The sequence below is a fragment of the Gymnoscopelus microlampas genome (genome assembly GCF_963454915.1).
Source record: "Gymnoscopelus microlampas genome assembly, chromosome: 5".
Classification (NCBI taxonomy): domain Eukaryota; kingdom Metazoa; phylum Chordata; class Actinopteri; order Myctophiformes; family Myctophidae; genus Gymnoscopelus; species Gymnoscopelus microlampas.
This window is the reverse complement of record NC_139942.1, coordinates 19,664,851-19,686,526: the sequence shown is the minus strand read 5'-3', so window position 1 is coordinate 19,686,526 and position 21,676 is coordinate 19,664,851. Positions and strand designations below refer to the sequence as shown.

Below are 21,676 nucleotides of genomic sequence, written 5' to 3'. Positions count from 1 at the left end.
TAATGCAGAAGGTTATTTAATAACAAAGTTATTACAAACATTTGTTTTGAATGAATGACTTGGACAGAGCTGCTCCTTTTATAATGTTGTCAGTTACACCCTCATCATCTCCCACTATGCAAACTGTCCCGCTGCTGGTTTGTCATTCCCATGAGTGAACACAGACTGAAGCAGTATGATGAGACAGCCGAATGGGAATTATTTCTCTTCTCACTAAAAAGTCTTGTGGACAGTGTCTTCATAGTCCAACAAATGTCCGACGAAACATGGCGTGTGATTGGTCTGACACTCGATTAGCTTGTGATATTGATTCCAGAATCGGCACCTCTGGTTTTCAGTCGGGTTCTTGGTAAAGCCAGTAATGGATGGATGGTCAGCTGACCTTCAGAGTTCTGACTGGGTTATGGCGGTGTAGAAGTTCAACCAGATACAGGTGGGGGGCAGCAGCCCATTGAGGGTTTTAAAAACCAATACGTTTAAAATCGTTCCGTATTTGACAGGGAGCCAATGGAGTGTGGCCAAAACTGGTGAGATGTGATTGCATTTTGTGGTGCCTGTGCGGAGGCGAGCAGCAGAGTTCTGGGCTTGCTGCAGGCGCCTAAGCAATGACTGATTTCTAATTGCTTAACTTAAGGGAGATGAGCTTCTACCTTGGCAATTAATCGTAGTTGGAAGAAGGTGGTTTTAATTATGGAGCTGCCCTGTTTATCAAATTTAAAGGAGCTATTGGGGGTTACACCAACATTTCTGACACACACACTAAACGTAGGATAGGATTACTTTAAATCAATCTTCCTTGTTGTTCACAACCTGCCTGTTGACCTCTTGACTGACCTCTGTGTTTGCAGCTGCACTCTGGCTCTTCAGAAGCAGAGGAGGAAAACGACCCAGATGGAAACTTCGCCTTCCGCAGGAAGGCAGGCTGCCAATACTATGCTGTAAGAACCCTTAATCTCAACATTCGCACCGTAGTGGCTTAAAGTAGAATACATATTATTCATGCAACAAGGCTGCACCGTGAACATTTCAGCCAGACCCCCCTGTATGGTCACCGCAAACCATACAAGTGCTAGAAATGCCTGTAATTTGCAGGGAAATTATAGCCTATTTAACAAAAAAACAAAACAAACCTAAGAATCATTTGGATCAGTTAGGCTTGTATTGTCCTAATTTGAGATTCCCCCGTCACAAGTGCTATTATGCAGAGCACTTTAAAAGAGCAAAATCATGTCGTTTTTTTTTTGCATTGTAAACTTCCTGAAAACACAATGTTAAGAGTTTCCATCCTCCCATCAGCACCCATTGTATCTTGCCATATGAAAAACTAAATCGTTAGCGGTAATTCATCCATGGTGAATATTGTCAATAAGCATTGGCGCAGTGATGCTAATACATGCAGTCCTAGTTGTGTTTATCGAGTGTTTTACCACAGGACTTGGAGGCTTGGAGCTATCTATTTTAGAAACCCCATTTAATGTTTAACTCTGTCTCTCCAATCAAGGCTCACCAGGAGTGTGTTCGTAACTGGAGGTGGTGTGGGCCCTGGGAGGGTGGTTTGGCTGATGCCCGCTATCGCTACAGCCTGACCACGCTAACGGTGCCACGGACCTGCCTCGGTATGGCACGACGACGCATCGGCAGGGGCGGCAGGTCTGGTCCTTTTTAATCAGCTAATTAAGACCTGGAACATGTCTGTAGATTTGAGCTAAAAAACATTATTTTACACTTTGGCTATTCAAAAATAGCAGATATACAAGCTCATAGCGTGGCACAGAGTGCCGCACTATGAGCTTGTAGATCTGCCATTTTTGAAAAATCGAGAAAATGTGTGCAAATCTTTGTGTGTGTATTTATTTATAGCGAACATTTGTAACTCAAATCTTTGCTTCTGGGGGTCCCTGGAACCTGGAAATATTTTGAGATGGGTGTCCGCGGCCAAATTCATATACATTTTGGGGGTCCTTGACATTAAAAAGCTTGAAAACCACTGACATAGCAACATAAGTTTTTTCAAAAAACTGTTAGGATTTAGAAGACATTGGTAGAATCTGAACCTCAGGCCTTAATGGGTTAATAATTATTATTATTACACTATATATTTTTTGTCATTTCAGTTTGTTTGTGAGACATTTCACTTCTGTTGCTGTACAGTACAGTGGAGAGAAGCGTCAGAGTGTAACAGACCAGTGTGTTGGATAAGTGTGTATGTTTGACTGTACCGGTCAGTTGTAATCTGGCAGGATGCTGACTCTATGCTACCCCCCCCCCCCCCCCCCCCCCCCCCAACAGGATACTGCTGGACCGGGCTCACACAGACTACGACGACGTGTTTCACGGACTGGATCCGGACCTGCTGCTCCAGCCGTCTCCTCCCTCCTTTTCTCCCACACCTTCGACGCCTCCTACCACAACTACTACTACTACTACTACTACAACGACAACGCCGCGCTCGCCAGCTGCCGACAAGCTCGCCAGTACCTCAGAAACGAATACCTCGGACAGAAGCTCCTTCTTCACTTCCTCCTCTTCCTCCTCCTCTACGGACCTCAGTCAGATACTGTTGAACATAAAGGCGTGCCGCTGGAGGCACTTCAGGCCGCGGACGCTGCCGCTACACCGGCTCGACGACGCCCACCCGCTCTTCAGGAGGCTGAGCCGGGGCTTGAGACGCGCCGGCCTCTCGGCCTCTACTCCCAGCGGGGTGGCCGCCCGGGGGAGGGCCGCCCCGCCCGCCCCAGTCGCCGGTGAGTTGGGACCAGACGGGCGAACGGGGTGCACTCCGTCACGCGCGTTTAAAACCGCCGCCGAATGGCGGTGGAGCGGTGTGCAGTTATGCTGTCGTTCAGGAACGTTGTGGTTCATTGTGGTTACCTTGGGCGCACATGCTACCATGTGCATTTGCACGCACACCCCCCTCGATTCCTTTAGCCGTGTGCGCGGGAGCACACACACACCATTGGCATTGAAGCCCCTAATCAAAGTTTTTGCTGGCTGGAGTTATTTAAAAGTTCTCTCTGAGCCCCCTTGAGAGCCAAGCTATTTGAGAGAGGTAGCTGGTGATTGTCCAAGAATGAAAAAAGATGTCGTCAGATCAATTCCTCTTTCCCCCCGCATAGCCGTTTTCTTTTCTTTATTCTTTTTTTTCCTCCTTTTTGTATTTCTATTGGTAATGCTGCTGCGATTGAGTGTCTTCGCTGTGAGTTTCTAAAGCAAGGTACATTTCTATTCTTTCTTTGTCTGCACTGGTATTGTGAATGGTCGTGTTATAGCCACCTTACCAGCCAGCTGGTGTGTTTTTTTATCCTCCATGAATTAAAGGTCAGAATCACATTTATTCTACTCCATGTATTGTTGGTGTTTGGTAAACAACTAGGCATAGTATATATAGTACATCCACAGATGTAAATGGTAGCTCAGTTTACCTACATGGTCATTGTGAAGATGGCCTCAATGGGGCTGCACTCCAGGAGAGCCGGTAATGAACTGACACTGAACCCACACATCACGTATGCCTTTCACACTTTGAGTCGGACACGTGTTACAATGCTGCAATTCACTTAAAGCTCAAACATCAAAAGGTAGAAGGGGAACAGCCAACGTTATGTGGGCAGACGGTTGGCCCTGGCTCATCTCATTACGCACCACTTGAGTGTTGACTGCATTGCAGACCAGAGTGTATAGAATGAGATAATCTTTGCACCAACATACGCCTACATTTAGCTAAAGAAATCATTGCCCAATCATTGTTAGTTTTTTGTATTTAGACTTGTAGTTTGTCATATGATGGATTTAAAACTTGGCAAGTTACCTGGAGCTTTTGAAAGGCTTTGTGCCAGGTATGTGATGGGTGAGGGGGATGTTCAGCCTGGAGATTTTGGAGCCCATGTTCAAGGCAGTACAACAACCTTGTTTAACCTGAGTGCAGTTCAGACAGAAGAACAACTTCAGGATTCAGGATTTGCTTGCCATGTTTATTAACCACTTAAGCCCTGTATACTTAATTGATATGGGTCCCCCATCGATCTATTCTTTTTTCCCATCCATCCATCTTCAACCGCTTATCCGGAGTCAGGTCGCAGGGGCAACAGTTCCAGCAGAGAGCTTCTGCTGGAACTGTCTTTTTTCCCTCTATACCTAATCTCTTCGCCTACAATAGCAGATCTACAAGCTCACAATGAATGTTGCAACGCATTGTGAGCTTGTAGATGTCCTATTTTTTTGCCAAATGTTCACCCCAGGTTTGGAAAGCTAGGGTTCATGTGGTTAAATAAAAAGAAGAATCTGTAGCTGAATCAAGATTCACAAACACTCTTAGATTTTGGAAGTTTATCCTGAACGTTTATCCTGAAAGCTTGACAGTAAAGCACCATCTGTAAAACCTTTGAAGTTTTGGTTGCTGAGATAATGCCATCAGCATTTATTAATGTGACAGGGTATTACATGTGGTATGAAACCATTGCTGAGATGAATCAATTCAAACTACATTTAAACACATTCGCGCTTTATTTAGAGTGGAGGAGTTAATGGGCACATGTAGAAAAAAAAACGAGCACACTCCGTCTATATAAATGCAATTTGCTGGGTGCACGGCTCACAAAGACTCTCAATAAGAAAATAATAGCCAGCACTCTGAAGTCCTTCTGGTACTTCTAATTCATTAAGGCACAGGCAGCATACACAGGCGCGTTTCGGCGTCAAGCCTTCCACACGCGGAGTAAAAGTACCAGAAGGACTTCGTGGTGCTGGCTGTTATTTTCTTATTGTAGGAACTGGGTACAACCGGAAAGGGATTTGGAGAGAAATGTTTATACAGTTTTACACTACATTGACTTGTGCTAGCATTGCTGCTAGCATGAAGCCGATGCCATTTCAGTGGCGTTGTCATTCTGTATCTGTGATGTGACGGTCTTGAGTATTTAGGTTGAAGAATAGTTTTATTTTCAACTTCAATGTTAAAAGAAGTGTGTGTATTAGAGATGGGGGGATACACGGTTAACTGTGTACAATGAAAAGAAAAGGCTCTCCCATTAGGACAGAACCTCTTATAAATAATATCAAAAATTACAATATTATATAATCGAAACTCGTCCATTTCTAGCAGTGTTTCAAGCTAATTCTGTTTTTCAAAATGACCATCAGCAGTTCTCAGTGTGGATTTAACCCATTAATTGGTTCTGCAAGTGCTCCCAGAGCTGCGACATTAATGTTAATTGTATCCTTCTGGATTTATCCAACCTATATCTTGCCGCAACAAAATCTGTAATAACATTAAAACAACTGGCACATTAAAGGCAAAAGGTGGCTTTGTATCCTTCATATAACCCGTTGTAATGTTGACTTGGCTTTTAAAATAAATGAAAGGCTTGCAATGCAAGCCTTACCCTTCTAGTGTGAATGCTTTGCTCTGACACCATAGCTGATAAAGAGAGAACTATGAAACGAGGCAGTGGAAAACATTTCCAGAAGAAAAAACAGATTACTTGTTATTTGGATGCTGCGGTCTGTAATTTTTTATCAATATGTCCTGGTACAGATATCTGCAAACACTCCCAAGTGTAGGCATGTTTCCAAAAACGCCCATTCGCATGTGTGAAGGAGAAGACCAAATAAAAATGGCTTAGTTCAGCTGCATCAATCAGAAAATGTGATGTTTTTCCCATTATTACTTGAAACAATGGTTCTTGATGTGGGGTCCAAGGAGCCCCAGTGGTCCTTGAGGGGGTTCCACAGGGTCCCCAGCAAAATGATTTAATATGGCATCAAAATCAGTTCAAATACTTTAACCCATTTAGGGCGGGAACCCCTGTTTGTAACTATACCTTTCAAGACGGGAACCCCTTTTGGGGTTGTTGCCATGTACAGTATATAGCAACGTAATTTAAACCTAGGTTTTTCAGAAAACATAGGTCAGGATTTAGAAGGCGTTTTTAGAATCGGCCTCACGCTTAAATGACGCAACGAAACGTTATTTTTTTTGTTAAAAGGTTAAAGCACTATATTGTGATTGCAATTATTACTAGGGATGTCCGATATTATCGGCCTCCCGATATTATCGGCCGATATTAGCATAAAAATTGATATCGGGAAAATATCGGTATCGGTTTTTGAAAAAAAAAAAAAATATATATATATATATATTTTTTTTTTGCTTTATAAATAAGTTACAGGAGTTCTTACTGTATATGGTGTGTGTGATATGAAATTTGAGCTTACCCTAATCACAATAATCCCCGCATATATCGGTATCGGTTGATATCGGTATCGGTAATTAAGAGTTGGACAATATCGGTATATCGGTTATCGGTAAAAAAGCCAATATCGGACAACCCTAATTATTACTATAGAGTGTTTGTTAACTCTTTCACTGCCAGACTTATTTCTGGCTGTGTGCACCCACTGCCAGCGATTTGTTATTTTCTTTTTGAAGTAGTCACAGAATATTTATCTCCAGTATGATCAATCCCCTGATAGTTGGTAATCACGGGGTGTTTCACTGTGCTTCCGCGAAAAGAAAAAAAAATGTTGCGACCCCCCCCCCCGTCCGATAAATGTCCTGGTGGGTTGCCAAATTTCAGCCAATCAGGAGAGCTTACCCATGTATCAGGCTCCATTTTAGTGTTCCAGTTCCAATTTTGTCTGCTCATTTGTCATCACTTCCAAATGTTTATCCTGCATCTTGTGCGAGTTCCCTCTTCTGATCAAATTGGTATGCCAACCTGAAATGCATTTTATGTTTACTAAAGAGCTGAAGAGACATGGCGACTCCTGTTGCTGAACAAACACTGTATGAATATCAGAATATAGAGCTATTTAACGTTTATTTTAACTAAACAAAATCACTTACCCTGCCTTTAAACCTAGATACATGGGCTATTTTCTAAAATACATTTTACAGTTTAGAAAAATAGATTAAAACATATATACATATTTTAACCACACAAATATTGTAGGATCACTGGTAAAAAATATTTTCTGATGGGGGGCCTGCAGTCAAATCCATATACATTAGAGGTTTCTGCCCGACAGCAACGATATGTGTTCATGATCGCTTCCTGACTTGAATATCTGAGTTGATCATTAAAGAGCCGTTAAATGTGTGTGTGTCCCAGTTGTCACAGCAGAACAATACCAGCAGCATCAGGATCAGCTGGCCCAGATGCAGAGACTACAGCTGGAACAGATTCAGCAGCAACACACAGCCAGCAGCAACACTGCCAACAGCACACAGGTCAGTCACAAGGCACGCACACACACCTATTACTTATTTTACTAGTTTTTTATTTTTCTGACGTGTTTGAGAGCAATGCACTAAATCCTTCATCCTGTCATCCTTTTCATACCCTCCCCTCCGCCTGTCTCTCAACCTTCTCTGAAGCGTCTCTCTAGTCTTACCTTTTACTTTATTTTGTATATATATATTACTTCATACCTTTTTTTTTACCCCTTTACTTTATTTTCTTTGGTCTAAACTAGTGTTGCGAGTCGTTTTCCCGCCATACAGGAGTTGTTAAGGTCTCTGTCCCTCTCATGCTTCAGGGTCGGGTGACAAACACATTGGACCAGGCCAGCGCCCAGTTTGCAGCGTCGGCCCTGGTGTCGACTGATCAACTTCTGGCCCTCAAGACCAAGGAGGATCTGGGCCTGGGAGGAGGCGTCAACGGTATCCTGTCCCCCTCAGGTACCACAGAACAGCTAGTGCTTGTCTGCTAGTACAGACAAGACTGTTATTAGGAGGGAAGAAATAGTAACGTTTTCTTTGATTCTGCTAAGGGCAGCTTGGACTCTCATGTCAGTCTCTAAACACTTTGCTCAGTCAGTCTCTAAACACTTCGCTCAGTCAGTCTCTAAACACTTTGCTCAGTCAGTCTCTAAACACTTTGCTCAGTCAGTCTCTAAACACTTTGCTCAGTCAGTCTGTACTTGGCTCAACTAGAGACCGAGGGCGGTCTCAGCCAGGGTTGCCAGATCTGCTTATTATAATTTCCCAGCAAGATTTTATTTGAAAATAGCCGATCTACAAGCTCACGGCGCGTTGTGAGCTGGTAGATCGGCTATTTTCAATAGCTGATGTATATGTTAAAGTGCTCATGTGGCCCATAGTCGCTTCTTTTGGGCTGAGTTTCCTAGACCTGGTTGCTTGTTTCTCTCACAGAATCTGGCAACACTGGTCTCAGCTTGCATTGTTAAATTGGTTGGAAACCATTTGAAAGTTGGAAAAAGAAATTGCATTGCAAAACCAATCCAAAGTTTTTAGAGTGCACATTCATATTGTCTCAGTGACATGATTGGTTTTGAAAGCAGTAGGCATAGCTTCTTTTTTAGCCGCTGATCTTCCTGCCATTCTAGCAACTGCCTTGCATTTAGAAGTCCCCAGGGGCCCAACAGTTCAAAACATTTCATCACTCTCCGAGTGGATCAGATTTTGGAGATTAAGTAGTCCAAAACCGAAAAAACGCATTGGGATCACTTTGATAATTGATATCCGATCCGTGATCATAGAATTATCTCGGCAAACATTGTCAATAAGAAATCTAAGTTTGATTTAATGAAATGAACACCCACAATCCAAACCTTGATCCACTCGGATAGTGATAAAGTTTCGAACTCTTGGGGGCCCAGACGATCGGTAGATGGAGATCTCCAATCGTCTGGCAACACAATACTAAGATCAGCTATGACGTGAGAACGCTGTCCCAGATCCCGACGCCTGTGTTACTCTGTCAAGACGTTACTGTCCCATGCCCTCATTTCTAATGTCTTATCCTTGACTCCACCTCACCACCCTCCCCCAAAACAATTCACCCTAAACCCCCCCCCACCCCATCCCTCCATCTCTCAACCAGGTGTCTACAAGGGCTTGCACCTCCCAAGCACAGCGTCCCCATGTCCCAACACCGCCCCCACCCCAGGGTTCCTCCACCCCACCGCCACCAGTAACAACAAAAACGGCACCACCACGCACCCCAACTCCAACAACACCAACCCCACTCAGGTCCTACTGGGAAACCCCACCTCCACCACCACCAACAGCAGCAGCCTGCGTCTGGGCGTGCCCGCAGCCAAGCGCGCGCACGCCCCGCGCACGCTGAGCGCTGCCGTCTCCTCCTCGGCCCTGAAGCTGGCGGCCGCCGCCGCCGCTGCTGCCGCCACGGCGAGCGCCGCCACGGTGACCGCCAACTGTCAGAAGCCGAAGATGGCCTCCACGGCCTCGGCTCCGCCCCTGGATATGGTGCCCAGGTGAGTTTTGTGTGTGAGGGATTATCATTCGATGTGCATGGATCTAGGGCTGCAACTATCAAGTATTTATTTTTTATTTTTTTCCTGTTGATTATTCTGTTGATTACTTTTTTTGATCGAGAGTGTCAAAAAAAGTTTTGGGTTTTGTTAATTGGTTTTATCTTTGATTTTTTTTCAACGAATCAACGTGAAGATTTTTGTCTTTATAATCAAATAAACTATTTTATTAACCACTTGGCCCTAGTTTATACTTGATCGTACAACAGTGTAACACAAAAATGGCAGATCTATAATCACAGTTTATGAGCTTGTAGATCAGTTATTTTTGCTATTTAAAATGTGTTGAAGTAAAGAGACATTTCAGTTCTGTCCTCAATCTATTAATTACAATCGATATACAATCTAATTAATTGATTTGTTTAACTATTGCACCCCTACTTGTGTATGGTTGTTATTCTACAGTAATTTGCATGCTCGCCAAAATTATTAAGTACACTGTAATCAACTATAAATCTACAGCATTTGTATTGCCCTTAATGACTGCTCTGAAAATGAAAATACTGTCGACCTCACCAAGCGATTATAAAGCCAGGAGTAGAATTGTTGTAAGTTAATTGCTCGTTAAGTCCTGTCTCGAGGATAATTGATTTGTTTTTTCTCCTCGTTAATTGTCCCCAGGGAGAATCACGATCAAGACAAGCCAGCACTAAACAGTCTATCGGACAACACAGTGGCCATGGAAGTCACGTAGCACTATGTGTCCTTGCGTGTTTGTGTGTGTATGTATGTATGTATGTATGTATGTATGTATGTATGTGTGTGTGTGTGTGTGTGTGTGTTGGCACACTCGAAGCAGGGAGGAAAACACAACTTCCATTGTTTTTAGGTGCTATGCATCGTCTAGAGAGAAAAAATTAAGCCGTGAATGCAAGCAGCGGGCGGAATGCGCTACGGCACGCTGTTTCCATGGCAACTGTTCTTGGGACTTAATTGCAATGCTCGTCTCGTACATTGTTTTTGCTTTTTTGTTTGTTTCTCTTTTTTTTCATTTTCCTATTTGTTACTGTTAAATGAGAGAGATCATCTGTAAATTATGAATATGGCAATTATATGTACAGTACTGCATATTTGTAATACCCCCCTACTGTCCCTTCCCTTTCCCTGTTCTTGTAAATAACATTACTTGAATACAGAATTGTTCATTTGTGATGTTTTGCACTCGGGATATATGAAAAAAAAAAAAAAAAGACGACAAAAGAAAATGAATTAAAAAGACAAATCGACAAACTGCAACTGGTGCAAGTGTGAGAGTTGTAAGCACAAAACAAACACAAACTAATGTATGTCATCAACGTGCATGGTGCAGAAACCTGCTGTTGGATCTATTTATTGTACAACCCCACACACACACCCTCCAAACCCCCCTGTTTAATTCTTATTTACATCATATTTTTGTTGTACACTGTACACTCATAGGTTCCCGTGGTGTGGTCCTGTAGTCTGTTTTCCAGATATGTCTTCTTTCAGTTTGTTTTTTTGTTGCCATGACCACCCACGGAGGTTAAACTTTCAAAAGCAAGTTGTGTGAGCGCTGCTCTTTTGTGGTCGTTCCGTATCAGTGTGTGTGTTGAATCAGTGGTGACATGCGTTTATACTTATCGCGGTGTGTGTGTGTGGAATAAGTGGTGACATGCGATCATACTGAGTGGGAAGTAAGTGTTCTTCAGGTTTTGTGGTGTAAGCATCAGTTTGTCAGTTGGTTCATCACTTCCCATCATGTTTTACCATTCATAATTTATTCCAGAGACAAGTAACAAAGAAATGGAGATACATTTTTTTCCCCCCAGCTGTCCTTGCTCTTTCTACGTTTATCTAAGCACTATATGTTTTTTATTTTATTTTGTTGATTAATGCTGCTTTTATGATTTTTTCTGACTACCATTGGACCTAATCTTATTTATTGTTATTCTGAAAAGATAATCACCTCATCCCGTTGATTTTGTGAGTCTTCCCTTCTTACCGTATGTTCCTCTTCATTCTTTTGTTACTTGTTGATCTAAAATGCGGGAAAAGAAAGGCCATTAAGGAAGGAAAATTCAGTGTCTTTCTTGACATGAGTCATCATTCCAGTTTATAAAGTAGTACAAGAAGGACAATGAATAAGATGTGGAGGGGAGGGAAAACCATGAGCTAAATATGTTTTTTGTTCTGTTTTGTTCTTATCCTCGTTGCTTCTAGAAGTCTCCAGAAGGCTGTGAGGTCATGAACCACAAGTTATCAGGTGCCTTCTTTGGAAAATAAGAAATATATAAGTATATATTTATATACAAATGAGCTCTCTTCTGTGAAGAGGTGGGTATTGATCAAGGCTACTTGTACTTTCTCTTTGTCTGTACCACAATCTGAATGCCCGTTCCAATGGCCTACCTGATTCACCACTTAAGACTAATTCATGCTCCGTAGTCGTGACGCGTTGTTGGCGTGTGGATGGTTATTTTTGACAAGCGGCACCCTTGTTGATGGAGTATAAATTAAGCTTAAGTTATCTTAATTTTATTTTTCATTTTGTAGAATCCCCCTCCCCCCACACACGTATACACAAATCATGGAGAATTCTCACTAAACGAATAAAAATCCAGGGCATTATGTGTTTTTGACTAGCATGTCTGTTTTTTCTTTGGTTTATGTTCTTGTCCTGTACATCCATGTTTACCTTCCATGAAGGATGAGTATGATTGCATGGCGTCTTTGGCACTTCTCTCGGTGATTTTGTCCAAGGATGTACTCCTTTTGTCAGAGGATGAAAGTGTTGCTGTGGCTCCAGTCGGCACTGGACTCGGAAGTGATGCTGAATAATGCCTAAACAAAACATTGCTCCTAGTTACTGTCAATAACTTACAGTATTTACAAAGGATTCAACTATCTGTTGTGTTCACACCAAAATAACCCAAGGACTTAAGTTGCATAACCTTTTCTGTTTGTAAATATACCATCATACAGTGTTTATGATTTTGTAAGACTAGGCTATTCATAGTGGCGGTTAAGTTTCATGTCAGCGATAAATTATACTCATGCAACCCAAATTCTGCACCATCAATACATGAGGAGCGAGGGAAGATAACGGCATTCATTAATGTGTAGTGCTTGAGAAGTAGTTCAGTAATATACTGTATGAAAATAAATTGCATGAAAGAAATTGACAGCTGCTTTACGATGACCTTAAATCTCAACCACAGCAGAACAACCAGCAGCTAGAATGCTGCAGACATGTACTACAGGAAATCCATGAAGTTCAACTTTCCTGGCAAAACGGAATGTATCTGAGCCATTAAAAACAAGGTATGTTTCATTTAGTTGTATATGTAAACGAGAATTGAGATACTCAAAGGTCTTTGTACCCCAATATCACCATTTATTAACCCATTGAGACCTGAAGCCGATTCTACATGTCTCCTAAATCCCAACAGTATTCTGAAAAACGTATGTTTCTATATCAGTGGTGCTCAATCTTTTTCATGTCAAGGACCCCCCAAATGATATGTATTTGGCCGCGTACCCCATCAAAATATTTTGTTCCGGAGACCCCCCAGAAGCAAAGATTTGAGTTAAAAATGTTCGCTTTAAAAATATATATATTCAGAAGATTAGCACATTTTCACGATTTTTTAATAGCCCAAAGTGTAAAATAATGCATTTTAGCTCAAATCTAAAAATGACACAGTTCCAGGTCTTAATGGGTTAAATTTGCAATGAGAGGCATCCAATGCAAGCAATTATTTGTTGTACTACATAGGCAAGAGCAGAAGGTTGTACATTTAGGTGAACATAATTCATATTGTGTGCACTTGTATGGTCTCTGTCTTTACCTTTTTGTACATCATGGACATTTCCATTTTCCTCAAGCATGATTTAATGGTTGTATGACAGAGCCTAAATTGAGCATTACTTTGTATTGTCACATACTGTACACGTAAACGGTGCTGCTGAAAGTGCTGACTTCTTTTTTGCACGCCCATCTGGAAAGATCAAAGAGATCCCAGCAAAACCCTTCCACTCGAACAAGGCAAGATGAAACTCATTTTACTTCAGTAGTTTGCTGCATTGAAACATGAAGTCGACTCATTGCTTTCAGCATCGAACTGTTTATAATCTCAGAAAATACCTTTTTGCTTGCCTAGAGGGGGAAATGATGGCTTGAATTTTTTTAGCGCCTTTCATGAACCCAAGGAGGCTTAACGTCACAGACAATGAACAACCATCAAACAAAACAACTATTTGCCATAAGCCTGAGAGAATAGGTGTCTTTTCAAGGCAGCCGGTTAGGAATAGTTGAGAGGTAAACAAATTAGGGTGGGAGGGGGATATGGGACAACATTTAAATGTACATTTAGATTAGTCTAAAAAGGACATTTGGTAGAAGGGTGGAAAATAATTGACTGGAACAGAGTTTGCTCCCAGAGAAATATTGCTTCTGCTCAGCTTCATATCAGATCTTATTGGGATGTGGCCACATAATTGCCTCTTCCGGGGAAAATCTGATGCTGAAGTCCAGTGAGACGTGGGGTCAGGGGGATGACCGTTTATTGAAATTCTCAGTTTTAATAAGAATGGAACATGTCAAGTTGTCTGTGAGTAATGAATCTGGCTACAGCTTTCACCGCCTGCTTCCAGTGGTCTGAAGCATAGGGATAAGGAAAAAGGGACGCGGTAGCAAAGTTTCACTATATAAGACTATCACTATAACTTTCACTAAATAAAAACAGGTAAACAATAGTTAGTAGGATGGGTATCTTTTATTGGAGACTTGACCACATGAACCTTAGACATTTTTTCTTTTTTACTATTTTTGACAATATAAAAATTCAAGGTATGATTTTGTGATGCATGTTTAAAATTTTGGACTACCTCCACACAGACAATGCCTCATGCGCCCCCCTGTGATTTGCCGTCCCCGGACCCCATGTTTGGAACCACTCGCCAAACAAGTCAACCCAACACCTTCAGTTTTCACCTGTATACAGTGATGCTGCAGCTGTTCATGCAAAGTACGTTTTCAAAATTACTAACCAGCTCAAATCTGCACTTTTTTTAAATTTATTTTTTAAGAAAAGTGTTATCAACAAGAAAGTGATGAAATCTCAGTGAGTTAGGGACAGCTAACACACAAGGACCTCACTGACAAGACAAGAGCTCTGCAACAGTGTTGCTATAGCAGCATGACCTTGCACAGTGGTTAAGGCTGAAAAGATTCTTCTTTTCATTGACTGAAACACTGCATGGACTTTGCAGGTGAGTGCATGTGACCTGAGGAATGTAGGTGTTTCCATCTAGTGGTGGAAAGTAAAGTATATTTACTCAATAAGTAACTACTCCTGAGTAAAAGTTTGAGGTGCGTTTACTTGAGTATTTTCATTTTTCAATACATTATACTTCTCCGCAACATTAGAGACAAATATTGAACTTTTTACTCCACTACAATTGTGTGACGGCTTTAGTTACTAGTTAATTGCAGACAAAACAAAACATTAACCACTGATCTTCAATTGAAAATGTTGAGTTATTTTACTTTATGCCAATGCTTTTGTACTAAGTCAAAATTTGAAAACGGGACTATTCCTTGTAACAGAGTATTTATACATTGGGTTACTGCTACTTCTACTTAAGTACAAAGAAATCGGAGTACTTCTTCCACCACTGTATCCGTGTTAGAATGAGCATAAATGCAACCTTGAATAGCCCACGTCATCCAAACATTGAACAACTACAGTACATTCAATGTATTGACTGAATCTATTCAATACATGGAATTACAATTCATCAAAATGCACACAGAATCTTTACCTACAGAATTGCACATGACATGGCCTGTTGCCCTTAAAATAATGTGTCATGCATGTGACTGACACAATGGAGCTTGTAGATCTGCTATAAAACATTACAAAAATAATTAAAAGGTGAACAAACAATTGAACAAAACAAATCTTGTATGGGGGGCCCTGGCACAACATATTTTCAGATGGGGCTCTGTGGATAAGTAGTCATTTTGTGGTCCTTGACATGAAAATGTTCGAGAACCTCTGCTCTGGTCTCACCAAAATGTTTGCCACCAGTAGGCGCCACTAGGAACTCTGGGAACTCCCATTGGACAACACTGGACCCACAGAACCTCATGATGACACCCTTTGCTTTGAGGGTCCCTGTCAGCCCCAGGTCCCCTGCTGGACTCCTCTTAACATTTAAGTACAATTTTGAGGTATCTTTTACTTTACTGGAGTATTTCCAATTTTCTGTACTTTTACTCTTACTACTCCACTACATCTCAGAGCCAAATATTGTACTTTTACTCCACTACAATTATTTGAAAACTTTAGTTACTTGTTACTTTGTAGATTTGAATTATTATTACAAAACATACATCAACTTCCGCCCTATATACATTTTGGCCATTTGAAAATAGCTGATCTACAAGCTCACAATGCAATGCGAAGCATTGTGAGCTTGTAGATCTACTATTTTTTAAAATATTTGTATACATTTGAAAACTTGTGAAATGGAACATTCTGCATAATGAGTACTTTCTACTTTTGGTACTTTAAGTACATTTTGATACCAATAATTTTGTACTTCTACTCATTACATTTTGGGTTCCGGACTTTTACTGAGTATTTCTACATTGCCGTATTTATACTTTAAGTAGAAAATGTGAGAACTTTTTCCACCACTGAACATTTCACCCTAGTCTAGTGCTAGCTCAGCTGTTTGCATGAATGGAAATAGAAAATGTTATGGACAGCAGCAGAACAGAACACACAGCTGTAAGTCATTCTTATTTATTGCCTCACAGACATTTCAGGATGATATAATTCTTTTTATGTCTTGAATCATTTTGAATCATTCAACGGTATGGTGTGCCAAAAATAGCCTCCCTACATGTCTACTGTATAATTGTGCACATTTCTGTGACAAAGTCCCATAAATGTACATACTTTCAATTTATGCTAGCCTACAACAGAATTGTTTTGTCAACCATAAACTCAAACAAACTTGCTGTGGTTTGCTTTTGTTTTGCTTTTACTTTATCGATGCATCTGTAACATAGCTTCACATACTAGCCCAGGTTTGTCACCTTTAGTTACAGTTTCCAACAAGCATAGACTTTCTTCTGTTTAGAGCAATAGCCTACTCGGGAACTTCTTTTAATGAATGCAATGTTATTTTAACCAAACTGTCTGGTATAGTAGTAGGCCTATGTAGATTTGCTATTTTTGAAAAATCGTAAAAATAAGTGCAAATCTTTGAATATATATATATTTTAAGCAAACATTTGTAACTCAAATCTTGGCTTCTGCAGGGTCCCTGGAACAAAATATTTTGAGATGGGGGTCCGCGGCCAAATACATATCATTTTGGGGGTCCTTGCCATGAAAATGTTTGAGAACCACTGGGTTAGGACACTTACTGGTTGACACGTAAGCTAGTGTACTTACTTCCTGGGGCCAGGGGACATCGGTCATCACCATGCCGGCTTGACAATTATGTCAAACTTATTTTTTTGCCATGGACGTACAAAATGATCAGTTAATAATATTACCAGAAACACATGGGCTTAGACCTAGCCCTAAATGTTTTGGCCTTCTAATGTGCCATTGTGTCTATACACATTTCAAAATGAAAGTAGCCTATTTCTGCATTAACTACATAAATCAGTGTCCTACCTCCTCTGAAGAAAATCTGGAGACTGTATACATGCATCAATGAAGCATGGTCCAAGTCTGTTCTGTGTGTTTTTTGAGTCGTACTGTAGAAATGTGGTCTCTCGTGCGGGAGACCGGGGTTAAAATGCTGACCTAAAAGTTACGTATTGCAGCTTTATAAGCAAACACATAAGCGTTGTTTAATCTCAATTTTATTGAAGAGCAAATACAAGCATGGTTTAATTTCAGTTATCTTTATTGGTAAATTGGTTGCAGATTTAAGCATTAATCATGCGTTTGTTCTTTGTTCATTGTTCATATGCAGGACAAATGTTTGGGAGGGCGCCGCCCAGCATTTCTCAACTTATAAGATTGGTGACATCATTGCCTGTGGCACTGGACCAAACCAACTGGAGGAAATTTCATTTGGGGATATACGTATGTGTTGTTTATTAAGTAATTGGCTTAAGAAAGGTTCTGTTGTTTATATATTTACAAACAAGAATAGAGATTAAGTGATGAACAAATAACTTTCCTACAATAGGAAAGTATTGTAGACTTATAAAGTCGACATGCCTTTATGTGTTATGGTATTGGCTTCTAGCATTGAGGACAAGATTGCTCATTTTTTGGTATGTGTTGCAGGCAAAAATGTTCAGTCGCATTGTGAGCTTGTAAATCTAGTATTTTCACTAGTTGTCATACGATAAAGTGTAGGCATTAAGTGGTTATGTGTTCAGGTCAGCACTGTAAATAAATGTTCACCTTTGGCATCTAATCCAGTGCTTCTCAAAGTGGGGTCTAGGGACCCCCAGGGGTCCTTGAGGGGGTTCCAGGGGTTGACACTATTAGAAAATAACCTATTTACAAGCTCACAATGCGTCACAAACACACGTTGTGAGCTTGTACATCTGCAATTTTCAAATGTGAACATTTTTGAATATTTTTCATTTCACATTTTCACAACATACTGTATAGATCTTGTATGGAAGGCCATTGTCTCCTTTTGGTACATTTAACTGGTAGGACAACAGTTTCTGACAAGACCTGACAGTTGTTCGCTATAAACCTCAGCATCCGTATTCTGGGGAAAACATTCGCAGAAAATATCAGATCTACAAGCTTACAATGCGTCGCGTTGTGACGGATTGCAAGTTGTAGATCGGCTATTTTCAACGAATATGTTTAATGTAGAGCGAAAACAGAAAAGCTACTAGTATAGAGCCCTGAGGGACCCACTTAAAACACTTAAACCCCATACATTGTTGAGCTCAACAATGTATGGGGTTTTAAGTGGTTAAGCCCTTTTTCCATGACGGGTACTTTGGGGAGTGTAAGCATCTCCCCAACGTACCACAACACTGTTGTTCTACAAGCGCATAACAATAGTGTGGAGAGATAGCCATAATCTGTCCCCTATATCCAGCCTCTAACAAATGAACATCTGTTCAGTGTACATGCATGTATATACTGTCACGTACATGTGCTGGACGTTTAGGGCTTTATTAATGAGATGAGAACAAGAGGGGAAATAAACTTGCAATCTGGCGTCAAATCAAAGACCTCATGATACTGTCCTACACACATCAGATGTACAGAGTTGTCAGTATGTATGGGGTGTTTCTTTACAAACCCCACTCCCACTCCAGCCTGTGTCACCATGACTCAAGCTGTATCTACTATCTGCTTTTCATTTCAACGGAAATGATCAAAGTCATACCTGGAGCACTTTTAACGGCATACAGACGAGGTGTCTAAACTCCTGAAGGAAACGAGACATTGAAGTTTGCCATGGTGTTGGCGATTGTGAGATGGCTTGGTTCTGCATTAGAGTTTTCTCCAAAAATGTTTTACTTGTTTATTGCAGTCATGTTTAAAAATGTTTTAAAATCTATATTTCTTTACTGTTATAAAAGAAGAGCACTCAATTTAAGCTTAGTCATACTGAAGCCGGTGTACTCCCCACGTACGTCTTGGACAATGAACAAACAAGCAATATAATACACATGCCAACCTTTTAAAGACTCCAAACATCTCCTTTTCAATTATATTCAATTTATATAATGTTCATGTTAAAATGTGTTATATTTTGAAAATAATCCACCCATTGTACCTCACCTACACAGCCAACACAGCCTGGATGAGTGGAATGGAAAAGTACTCATTATGAATAGCCTATTTAACTATTTCTCTCTCAAAATGTGTCAAACTATAACAAAGTAGACGATCTACAAGTTCACAACGCCTTGCATGGACATAGTCGAGTAAAGTGAAAGTATCTCAAAATGGTGCTTAAGTACAGTACTTGAGTAAAATGTGTACTTAGATACTTTCCACCACTGAATGAGACAGTGTGCAGTGCACCTGTCAATACGTCTGACTGTGACTATTAATCAATTCCGCAGACAGACAGACAGACAGACAGACAGACAGAGAGACGATGTGAGACCAGTGACGCCTAGCAACCAGCTAGGTTCAGACAGACACACAGCTCTCCTGTTTACCACACAACAGAGCCTTTCTGTCTCTCCCTTTACGACGCAGAGGTCAGAGTGTGCAGCTGCCTTTTAAGAGGCCTCTTGGAAAGATTTGTACACGCCCGACACACACACACACACACACACACACACACACACACACACACACACACACACACACACACACACACACACACACACACACACACACACACACACACACGATTTGAAAACAAAACCACTCATCCACATATGCATGCATTGACATGCACTCACACAGACTGACTGACACAGAGTGTACAGACCCTTAATGGTACATGTTGGACCCCTGGTGCGCCGCCGGACCCCACGTTTAGAACCAGGGCTCTATGGTGCATTCAGCAGTCATTATTTAGTCACAAGCTCTTGTTAATACTTTTCATTGGTTAAATATTCTTTATAAAACCCCACAGACACGCTTAACATTGACTTTGAAAACTTTTTAGACAGACACACACACTCACTCAATGTGAAATTGGCTAATTTTCTCATTGTGGAAAGTAAAGAATAAAAGTATGCACACACTGCTCTATTGAAGCCACTCAGGCATGGCAAGGTGTGTGTGTGTGTGTGTGTGTGTGTGTGTGGGGAGCGTGGAGCAGGATTCCTGTGAGCAGACAGACAGAAATACAAAGGTGCTCCTCTTCTTTCTCTGATGAAGGCAGGCTCTCTCATCTGTCGACTTCTCTCTCTCTTTCCTTCAACTTGACTTTCTACAGGGAGAGGAAAAGAGACAACTCGCGTGTGTGTATCATGCATGTTCAAATCATGTATACTTTGCATAGTGTCACATTGAGGTGCACATACTTCTCAGGTGAGGAAGGTCTCCGGGGAGACATGAAAAAGGAGAAGGGGACATGGTGGGAAGAGACGGCGGGTGTCAAAAGACAATGATGAAGGCTGGATTTGCGAAAAGTCTGTGCCATCTTGTGAGGCATATGGAACAATGATTGATTTTGTTTCTGAATGCGACCCTTTTCTCTCTTTCTTTTGCCTATTTGTTGAACAGCTTGCAATGCATCAGAGTGGTCAGAGCGGGGTGGCAACAGAAACACGTTTGTTATTGATGAGCTATAGCCACGACTAGCTGCCGAGAAGGTATCAAAGACACCAGTGTTAACTAATGTTTAGGCCTAAGGATAGTATCCTTCTACAAAAATAATGTATATTTACTGAAACGTGATCACTGTGAAACATGTCTATCTACATACTATAGTCAACAGTGACAGAGATTGCAAAGCTTTGTCAGTTCCATCAGCGACAACCTTGGATTTGCCAAGATTCCATTTTCACACTCACAAAGACCCAGTACAGTAGCTCACAGTAGCTTTCAATTCAGTACACAGTGTACATTTAGCCCTTTTTTGTTTAGTTTAGTTTTTTGTTCAAATCACCACCAGGGTAAAAAAAAACAGACTTTATATCAGAGCTACTTTGGCACGGGACTCAAAACAATTACAGGTTTCCATTGTGTCAGCAAAAAAAAAACACCCAGCACTGTGGTGAATTGTCCAAGGGAATCTTAATTTCATAGCCACCCACACGCTTTGGTTCTCAACACAAGGAGTACGTGTAGGGCTTATGTACCCCCTGTTCCCTGGAGGGGAAGTGAATGAAGGCAGGATTATTGGTTACAAGATTGCTGTGTGTGTGTGTGTGTGTGTGTGTGTGTGTGTGTGTGTGTGTGTGTGAGATTGAATTGATTGATCTATAAGCTTGCTCAATGACAGAATGCGTGTGTGTGTGTTTTGTGATGTTGGTTTGAGAGTGTGTTTGTTTTTCTGTGTGTGTGCGTGTGTGAGTGAGAGAGAATTGATTGATCTATAAGCTTGCTTAATGACAGAATGAGAGTGTATGTGTTGTAGTGTCGGTTTGAGATTTTTTATATGTAAGTGTGCATGTGCGCGAAAGGGTGTGCGCGCTATTGTGCAGGCATGAATGTACATGTCTGTTTTTTGTTCACTGCTACAGAATCACCATGGGAGCTCTTCAAAGGCTCAGTCAACTTCTGCTGCTTGTCTCCATGTCCAGAAGACATCACTGTTCCTGTCCAACAGATGCACTGCTGCACAGCCAGTTGGGATGAAGTGCCTTGCACAGAGGAACAACAACCTAAAGGGATATTTAACTCTGAACCACTTCTGGGGTAATTTTAACGTCTACTCTGGCTTTTGTGTTAATGAAAATTTAAACCACCTCTGCCGCAATGCAATGAGTTAAAAAACACGC

At 41.2% G+C, this 21,676-nt stretch overlaps 1 protein-coding gene across 2 annotated transcripts in view; it reads left to right on the top strand.

The window, feature by feature from the left end:
- The window catches only part of epc1b (enhancer of polycomb homolog 1 b), a 46,528-nt gene extending 34,641 nt beyond the window's left edge, over window positions 1-11,887 (top strand). For both annotated transcript variants that reach the window (XM_084058330.1, XM_084058329.1), the window contains 7 exons: window positions 849-938; window positions 1,502-1,650; window positions 2,290-2,744; window positions 7,110-7,228; window positions 7,537-7,678; window positions 8,844-9,237; window positions 9,916-11,887. In XM_084058330.1, coding sequence (XP_083914456.1) covers window positions 849-938; window positions 1,502-1,650; window positions 2,290-2,744; window positions 7,110-7,228; window positions 7,537-7,678; window positions 8,844-9,237; window positions 9,916-9,988 — 1,422 coding nt within the window. In that variant the 3' untranslated portion in view covers window positions 9,989-11,887. The remainder of the gene's footprint in view (window positions 1-848; window positions 939-1,501; window positions 1,651-2,289; window positions 2,745-7,109; window positions 7,229-7,536; window positions 7,679-8,843; window positions 9,238-9,915) is intronic.
- The last annotated feature ends 9,789 nt before the right edge of the window (window positions 11,888-21,676 follow it).